This window comes from Peromyscus eremicus, chromosome 11, assembly GCF_949786415.1.
Source record: "Peromyscus eremicus chromosome 11, PerEre_H2_v1, whole genome shotgun sequence".
NCBI classification, from domain to species: Eukaryota; Metazoa; Chordata; class Mammalia; order Rodentia; family Cricetidae; genus Peromyscus; species Peromyscus eremicus.
The window spans coordinates 52122547-52132481 of NC_081427.1; the positions used below are offsets into that span (position 1 = coordinate 52122547).

Below are 9935 nucleotides of genomic sequence, written 5' to 3' on the forward strand. Positions count from 1 at the left end.
TTTCTTTTTCTTTCTTTTTTTTTTTTTTTGGCTTTCAAGACAGGGTTTCTCTGTGTAGTTTTGGCTATCCTGGAACTCACTCTGTAGCCCAGGCTGGCCTCGAACTCACAGAGATCTGCCTGCCTCTGCCTCCCAAGTGCTGGGGTATAAGGCGTGTACCACCACCGCCCGGCACCACTAGCTTTTTCTTTGTGCGAAGGGTACTCATGTGACCATTTCCTCCTTCACTTCTCAGGGAGTATCCACCTATCACTTCAGATCAACAAAGACAGCTCTACAAGAGGAATTTTGACACAGGTCTGCAGGAGTACAAGAGTTTACAGGCTGAACTCGACGAGGTCAATAAAGAGCTCTCTCGTCTAGACAGAGAATTGGATGACTACAGAGAAGAAAGTGAAGAGTATATGGTAAGGTCCAAACCTAATTTATTTCATCTGTCTTTTTAAAGACGGGGTCTCACATACTCAGGCTGACCTGGAACTCACTGTATGGCTGAGGATGACATTGAATTCCTGATGCTTTTGCCTTTACCTCCCAAGTACTGGGATTTCAGACATGTGCACCACCTTGTCTGGCTTCAGAACACACGCACGCACGCACGCACGCACGCACACACACACACGCACGATAGATTAAAAAGTTACAAAGCAGCTGGGCGGTGGTGGTGCACGCCTTTAATCCCAGCAGGTGAAGGCAGAGGCAGGTGGATCTCAGTGAGTTCTAGGCCAGCCTGGTCTACAAAGTGAGTTCTAGGACGGCCAGAATCTTACACAGAGAAACTCTATCTTGGAAAAAAAAAAAAAGTTACAAAGGAATAATCTAGATAAATAAATCTATTCTTTATTTAAAAGAAATGACCATATTAATTTTTCTATTTATAAATACAATTCATTCTTATTGTAAAAACCTCAATTCAGAATTGGACACATACAAGTATATCTCTTGGGTGGTGCTTACACACTTTTAATCTCAGCACTTGGGAGGCAGGGGCAGGATCTCCGAGTTTATCCATTCTAGTCTACACACTGAGTTCTAGGCTAGCCAGGACTACATGGGGGGTGGGGTGGAGGGGATTCCTTCTTAAATTTCTACCACATACTCCGGAAAAACTTGGTTACCAAGAGAATTCCAGGAGTGCAGGTAGCCAGTCTTCCATGAGGACTTGTTTTGAGCAGTTAAGAGCACTGGCTTTTCTCCCAGAGGATTAGGGTTCAATTCCTAGTACTCACTTGTCAGTTCACAACCATGTGTAACCCCAGGTTCCAGGGTATCTGATGCCCTTTTTTAGCTTATACAAAGACCAAGCATAAGTGATGTGCAAATTTACCTGCAGGTAAAGCACCCATACACAAAATATTGAAATTAAAATTAAGCTGGGCGTTGTAGTCCATGCCTTTAATCCCATCATTCAGAGGCAGAGGCAGAAAACTGAGAGTTCCTGAAAGAGTCCCAGGGCAGAGCCCTGTGTCCTCTTGAGTTAGGCTTTCAAGCATAAGAACAAATAACCACAGGAGGTAATGTCATCATGGGGGCTTGCACACATCCAGCAGAAACACTGGGGAAGCCTCTGTAAGGCTGCTGTTCCCGACTGAGCTTCCTCTGCATCGATGAGCTTCCCCTGCTGAACTTCAGCCTCTGGTTCCCAGTGCAGATACTTTTATATCAAGAGGTGAACCCCAGTAGCCTCTGTTGGAAATGGTTCACTCTGTAGCTGGTCTCAAGGACACGGTGTTGTTACTCTCCGGCTCTTTTGCTATATAGGCTTCCCTCCCTGTCACAGAGTATGGCTGGTGAGTCCATTCCCAGATAAGGGGTTTGGGAGGACACTTGACACAAACATGCTTGGTCTGAAGGGGACGGGCAACCCTGCCTGCCTCCAGAGCCAGCTTCTCACTGAGCTCAAACAGTATGTGACAGTTTACCAATATAATGCACACTGTAGTGGCTCCAGTGGTTCTAGTTTGACCCTGGGGATGCTTTTGTTTGCTTCCTGTGTACCTTTATCCTCTTCCTTTGGGCTCACTTCTTTTTTTGCAAATTATGAGACAAGGTCTCATATGTTGCTGTGTAGCTCAGGGGGACTTGAAGTCCTCTTGCTTAGGGCTAGTATTACAGGCGTGTGTTGTCACACCTGGCTTTTCTTCTTCTTTCCTTTTGCAGATAGACAACATGCTAGGCAAGCTCCCTCCCACCACTGCTTAAACATTATGCTCTAGCACTGCCTGTTTCCCACTCCTTTATGCAGAAATGGTTTGTGGTTACTGTTTTGTATCAATAATAAAGGTCTACTTTTATTGACGCAGGATCTGCCTCTGTAGCATAGGCTGACCTTGAACCCTGTATCCTCCTGCCTCCTACCTACTGGGATTTCAAGTTTGTGCCATCATGTTTGGCTTCTTAAAATGTGTATCCCTAGCCAGGCAGTGGTGGTGCACGTCTATAATCCCAGCACTCGGGGGGCAGAGGCAGGCATATATCTGTGAGTTCGAGGCCAGCCTGGTCTACAGAGTGAGTTCCAGGAAAGGCGCAAAGCTACACGGAGAAACCCTGTCTCAAAAAACAAAACAAAGCAAAACAAAAAATGTGTATGCCTAAAAGTAGCTATAAAATTTTCAATTTTATGATTGTGTCATAATTTGTTGAAGGATATATAATGCTCTGGAAATAGAGTAGTACCAATAAGATACTGGTAAGCCTTTCAGTTTTGTGCTCTGTGTTTTCATGCAGTTAATACAAATGCCAAAATATGAAATGGTTTTTCTAGAGAGCATGCATTTCAAACATTTCAATTGTCTGTCGGACTTTTACTGACTACATTTCCCCAGTAATATGCTAGGGGGCCATGTGGCTGCCTTGAATGTTAGTAAATAATCCTCCCCTGTTACTTCATATGCTGCTCGGAGCTTTGTGCTCATTCAGTACTTATTACAGTTTTTAGTAGAGATGATCTGCTTCTCAGTTGTGAAGTGTGTGCTGCTACTGTATCTCGATTTACATGTTGTTTTATAGCTTTTATCTGATATTTTGGTAAGCCTTTCTCAAGTCATTCAACATTTATTAATCAGTTATTGTGTATTTGATTATTTGAAATGCTGAAATTAGAAAGATAAAGTCCTATGTCCCTCTCTGCAGAGAACTCAAATTCTAATCAGGAAACTGACATCTGAGCAGCATAGACAGTATGACTGACACTGTATTCACATTATGTGTACCAAGGACTGTCTGAGTAAATACTCAGAGTGGGAATGGAGGCAGACAAAGGCCTAGACAGTTTAGGGGAGAGCTCACTGAGCTGTGACTGTTAAGAATTGCATAGAGTGTGTGTGGCTTATGCTTGCCCTTTTAAATGATACTTGGAAGGCCCACGCTCTCCATGACTGAGCTGTCATCTCTCCAGTCCCAAAGAATGCTATTCTTGAGAGAGAAAATGCTTTAATAAACATTTTCTTTTTTTCTCATTCGTAGGCTGCCGCTGATGAATATAATAGACTAAAGCAAGTTAAAGGAGTAAGTATCTAATTTTAAGACTCTCTTATTTAGTGTTTATAATGACTGTACCATGCGTGTAGATGCACACTGATTATAGACAAAGGCCCTGTCATTTATATATGAGAATTATAACTGAGAAGTTGGAACATTAATTTTGTTTGTTTGTAGCTAAAGCTTATACGGGCTTTCTAAAAACTTTTTTGAGACAAGGTTTCATTGGGTATCTGGCTGGTCTGGAATTCAACTTTATAGACCAGGCTGGCCTTGAACTCACAGAGATCCACCTGCCTCTGTCTCTCCATTGCTAGGTTCAAAGGTGTGGTTTACCAAGGCCAGCCCTAAAATCTTTCTTTAAAGTTGAAGAATATCTGCAAATAAGTGCATAAGTCACAGTGGGCAGTTAAATTTTCACAAAGTGACTACACACCTGCATACCTGGCACCCAGAAAAAGAAATACATTTTTTTTTAGTGACCCTAAGAGCTCCCCATTCCTTTCCTGTTCTTATGTCCCCCTCCAATGTCATAGATTAGTTTTGCCTCTTGTAATAATTTATATGAAAAGAAATCATGGGCCGGGTGGTGGTGGAGCATGTCTTTAATTCCAGTACTTTGGAGGCAGAGGCAGGCAGATCTCTGTGAGTTCGAGGCCAGCCTGGTCGACAGAGCAAGATCCAGGACAGGCACCAAAACTACACAGAGAAACCCAGTCTCAAAACAAACAAACAAACAAACAAACAACAACAACAAAAAAAAAAGAAAAAAAGAAAAAGAAAGAAAGAAAGAATGGGCCTGGAGAAATGGCTCAGAAGTTAAGAGCATTTACTGCTCTGGCAGAAGACTGGAGTTCACTTCCCAGCACCCATATGGTGGTTCATAACTGTCTGTAACTCTAGTTCCAGGGGATTCTATGCCTCTTCTGACCATCTCAACTCCTGAACACACGTTTCACACATATTCGCTCAGGCACACACACACACACACACACACACACACACACACACACACACAAATAAATTTTTTTTTTTAAAGAAATCATACAGTATATATTTTACGTGTGGTCTGTATTGCTCAGTGTTAGGTTTGTGAGATGCGGTCTTGTTGCTGGGTGTGCTGGCGTACACTTTAATCTCAGCACCGGGGAGGAGGACTGTCAAAGGCAGGTGACTCTCTTGAGTTTCCTCAAGCCTGGTCTACTGGTCTACAGAGTGAGTTCTAGGACAGCCAGAGCTACACAGAGGAAACCCTGTCTCAACAACATAAAAAAAATCTGCTCATGTTTTTTGTGCATAGCTGTTGTTCATTTATTTTTATTGTTGTGTAGGGTTATGTCTTAGCAAAATGTAATTATTCATCTATTTTGTTTTTTGATTTTTTTGAGAATAGGGTCTTTTGTTGAACCTGGAACTTACTATTTTGCTAGATTGACTGGCCGGGAAGCCCCGGGACCCTCTGTCTCCTCCTTCCAGTGCCGGAATTACAGCTCCAGCTGCCACACCTGGTTTTATGTGTGTGATGGATATCCAACTTGGTCCTCCTGCTTTGCTCAGTAGGCACTCTGCCCTAAGCCACCTCCTCAGCCCCTTAAATGAATTTTAAAAAGTGTACAGGGGCAGAGGACCTGAGTTTTATTTCCAGGATCCACACTGAACGGCTCCAGGGCATCCAGTGCCCTCTTCTGACCTCCGTGGGCAGCTGCACTCATGTGTACACACACCACACACTGATACACACTTGATGAGAAAGAAATCTTAAAAATAATATGTAGTAAATATTTCTGTCTCTTAATCTCTGTTTAGTTTTCCTTTCTCTAGTTGACTATTGTCAACAACTTTACTGACTGATGTTTTGAAAGCTCTTTGTTTATTGTGTGTATGTATGAAGGTATGTATGTATGTATGTATGTGTGGAGGTGCTTGTGTGCCATGGCACATGTGTGGAGTTCAAAGGATACTTTGTAGGAGTTCATTCTCTTTCCACCATGTGGGGTTCTGGGGATCGAACCTGGGTCATCAGGCTCTGCAGCAAGCATCTTTGTCTCCTGAGCCATCTTATTGGCCCCTGATTTTTTTTTTGAGATAATTTATAAGCAAAAATATTTCTAGTTCTCATGGTGACTTAACACATTTTTAGAAATGAACGTATCCTTTGTAAAAAAAAATCATTTTAAATGATATTCTTGAGGAAAAAGAGCCATCTGCCTGTGTGGTTAGTGATATTGCCTAACACTGTAAATATACTCATTTCATACTCAGCAGTTCTTGATGACTAGTATTTTTTTCTTTCTTTTTTTTTAATCACTGCTTTCACAGGAGACCTGTTTTTTTTCCTTTAGATTTTTTTTCACAATACATTTTGATGTTTTCCCCTTCTTCCAGCTCCTCCCAGATCCTCTCCACCTCACCCAACTTCATGTGTTTTCTTCCTCCCTCCCTCCCTCCCTCCCTCCCTCCCTCCCTCCCTCCCTCCCTCCCTCCCTCCCTCTCTCTCTCTCTCTCTCTTCCTTTTTTAGTTTTTCGAGACAGGGTTTCTCTGTGTAGTTTTGGTGCTTGTCCTGGATCTTGCTCTGTAGACCAGGCTGGCCTTGAACTCACAGAAATCCGCCTGCCTCTGCCTCCTGAGTGCTCTGATTAAAGGGGTGAGTACGCCACCAACGCCCAGCTCGTTCTCTTAAAGAAACATTAAAAAAAAAGGGACCAAACAAATAAACAAACAAACAAACAAACAAACAAACAAAAAAACCACAATAAGACAAGAAACTAGCAAAAATAAAAACAAAAGTCCACAAAAACAAAACCCTCCTTGCCCTGGCTGGGGTCCACCCTGGGGTGTAGTTGATATACCTAGTGACACTTCAGGAGACCTATTATTTAGTTTGTTGCATTCCTGTGACACATTCTCTCCCTTCTAGTCTGCAGATTATAAAAGTAAGAGGAATTACTGCAAGCAGTTGAAGAGCAAATTGTCGCACATCAAGAGGATGGTTGGGGACTATGACAGACGAAAAACTTAGGCAGCTGCCCCGCTGCTGGAGAAGTGAGGCACATCCGTCTGCCTGATGTCGCTGCAATTCTCTCCAGAGGCAAAGTGACTTTGGACTCTAGTCTGGGAAGTTAAACTTTGTGATCATTACAAAGTTTCCATAGCTTTAATTCCGTCAGTTTCACATCATCAGTATTGAAACATTGTATAAATGGCTTTTATAATCCACTGGGCTGAACACTCCAATTGAGAATTTCACACTTTCAATGTGGATTCCTGTATTAAGAATGACATATTGTTTGAGGTTTTAAACTTAAAGACAGGTCCTGGTGTGGACTGTGTTGTGAACTTTCACATGCCAGACAATGATGTCTTAATACCCAGGTGTGTTCCTCCAGGTAGAGGCCAACTTATTAATCATCTCAACAGCCCTTCAGGTGACTATTATTTATAATCCCTTTTCAGGTAAGGAAATTGGGTCCCTGCCATGATATCTCTACAGTGAAACTGCTTGCTTCCCAAAGCAGTTATTGCTAAGTCTGTTTATTACTCTGCAAATAATAGCATTCCCACCTTTTGTATTTCCATTACTGAGTACAGTACATTCTACTGACCACCTTCCCTGCTGTGTACAATACATTCTAAAGACCATCTTCCCTACTGTGCACAGTACATTCTATCGGCCGCCTTCCCTACTGAGTTTCTTCTTATATTTACTTTAACATAAATGATTAGGATTATTTTGGGTTCACATCATTTTTCCTGATCCTTAAGATCATGTAAAATTAACAAATATGTAAAGTTTAAAAATTGTAAATATATATATTTACTTTTGAAAGATCATTTTAAATCCAGGGTTAGAGTTTTGTGTATTTTTTATAGTGCTTTTTATCTTTGATAGTTTACATGCTTTTTTTTTTTTTTTTGATCTTTTCACTGTATCAGAGTATCCAATTACATTTTTAATGATGACTTGAATTGTATTTCACAGGAATGTTCAAGTTCTGTACATATTTTGGAAGGTATTAAACCTGGCATTCTCTTTCTAAAATGTGCTTGTTTGATGTCATTAGTGCTGTTATACTCAGCTGTGAAAAACTACACTCAAGAGTTTCGGTTTTGGGCACTACCTTGGGTTCTGTGCAGGCTGGTGATTCCTAGTCTGTGGGGAGTGAAAAAGCTAATCTGTCTGGAAATGGAATAATGCTCATAGAACAGCAGTGTCTGTAAATCTCATGATGTTCTTTAAAAATTAAAATTCTTGGTAATAGCATAAAATTAGTTGGTCATACTGTATACACCAAATTGATTGTGTACATCCAGCCCAGTTTGGTCTGGTTTTTTTTTCTGAAAATGTTTTATATACCTTCTAGGCATCGAAGTACATGTTTTTGTGTATACAATTTTGAATTATTTTCCGAAGATAAACTTTTAAATAATGTTTTTGTGCAACCCTGGTTCATTTTTTTTTTTTTCAAATTGAAGGAAAATTTTACTTTTTATGTGCTAAACATAATACAAGAAGTATTTTCGTAGCTTTGGGATTGACCCCGAGTGAAAGGGCTTCATGATCACCTTCCCTGGCTCTTAGGGTAACTAACTCTTTGTTCTTGGAGATCACTGTACTTCTGTGTGGTTTTGTTTGGGACAGGGTTTCACGAGGTTTGCTCAAGCTAGCCTTGAACTAACGGGTAGTTCAGGTCGGCTTCAAATTTTCAGTCCTTCTGCTTCTGCCTCCCAGGTGGTGGGATTACAGGCTCTCGTCCATGCCTGGCTCATACTTAGGTTATGAATCTAACCTGCTGGTGTCCTCACAGGGCAAACCTGTTTTGTTGAATGAAGAAACTGAAGCGGGAGGAATTCTAAAACCGTGCCATACAATTGTATGTTGGAATAAAAGAAATGATTCTTTTCCAGTGTGGTGCTACACTGTAGGCTTAAAGCCACTTCCGGAATACGTCTGTTGGTGCTGCTGTTACCTAGCTGGATCCAACCTAGAGAATCCACGTGGGCAGTGTCCTAACAAATAATGGGGTTAGGTTGAACTTCAGAGGTCACTTGTCCATGCTGACCCATGCTTCTCATACCTGCTTTTTGCTGATAAACTGTTCTGGGGGATAGTTTGTGAAAACATAACCCTTCTTATAAAAGTTCCCTGCATAAAGTGATGCCTTATGTGTGTGATTTTTTTTTTAAATTAAAAGTGTGTAGAATCAATGTTTTCCATTTGAAAAGCTGAAAAATTAGTACAAACATACATGAACACACCCCTCAGAAAGAAGAGGTGATAGTGTTTTGTTGTTTATTTGTTTGTTTCTGAGACAGGGTTTCTCTCTGTAACAGCCCTGGCTGTTCTGGAACTCACAGAGATCCACCTGCCTCTGCCTCCCAAGTGCTGGGATTAAAGGAGTGCGCCACCACTGGCTATTGATAATGTTTTGTTGTATGTGCTTTATATTTTTGAAATAAAGTCTAGTATTTACAGTAAATACTAGTCCAGTATTTGCAGTTAAAATTGTATATACAGGGGGCTGGAGAGATGGCTCAGTGGTTAAGACTACCATCTGCTTGTCCAGAGGACCCACATAACAGTTCACAACTGTCTGTAACTCCAGTTCCAGGGGACCCGACACCCATGGCAAAACACCGACGCACATAAAATAAAGTTAAATAAATTTTTTTTTAAATTGTATATACAGACATACATGATATCTCATTTAATACTCATAACAGTCATTGTCATGTAATTTCCTTATTATTTTATGGATAAGGAAATTAATACTTTGTTTGTTTGTTTGTTTTTGTAGACTGGGTTTCTCTGTAGCTTTGGAGCCTGTTCTGGACTAGCTCTGTAGACCAGGCTGGCCTCAAACTCACAGAGATCCGCCTGGTTCTGCCTCCCAAGTGCTGGGATTAAAGGCATGCGCCACCACCACCCAGCTGGAAATTAATAATTTGGTACATTAACTGTATGAGTCTCATACTAGTGAGTTTAGAACTGAAGTTAGAAGCTTGATCCTTTGGATTAGTAAATTCTATCTCTTCTTCCATCCTAGATTGACTGCTAATGACGTATTGTGTAATGTAGGGCTGCTTTCTCCGGGGTAAATGAAGAACCGTATTTTAGTTTTGAATACATTTGAAGTACTTTAACATGAAATGCATCATCTGGAACCTGCAGAATCTGTGAGGACCTGAATGGGTCAAGAATGGTCAGGACAGAAGCCTGCTTCCATCGTGGATTGTGGGACTCTGGCTTCACGGACGGATGCTTCAGTTTCAAGACAGAAGTTTCTTTTGTCTGAACTTCTTCAAAGTTTTATCTGGGGAAACCAGAATTAGAATTTGTGCTTGATCTCCTGGCTGGTTCTACTGCCCTATCATTGACTATCTGAAAGGATAAATTAACTAGGCAGAGTTTATTTATTTATTGAGAGATGAGGTCTCACTTTGTACCTCAGGCTGG

The 9935-nt window shown here is 41.2% G+C and overlaps 1 protein-coding gene across 2 annotated transcripts in view; it reads left to right on the forward strand.

The window, feature by feature from the left end:
• The window catches only part of Ocln (occludin), a 52070-nt gene extending 43112 nt beyond the window's left edge, over window positions 1-8958 (forward strand). For both annotated transcript variants that reach the window (XM_059276549.1, XM_059276548.1), the window contains 3 exons: window positions 236-407; window positions 3466-3507; window positions 6399-8958. In XM_059276549.1, coding sequence (XP_059132532.1) covers window positions 236-407; window positions 3466-3507; window positions 6399-6500 — 316 coding nt within the window. In that variant the 3' untranslated portion in view covers window positions 6501-8958. The remainder of the gene's footprint in view (window positions 1-235; window positions 408-3465; window positions 3508-6398) is intronic.
• Window positions 8959-9935: the final 977 nt, after the last annotated feature.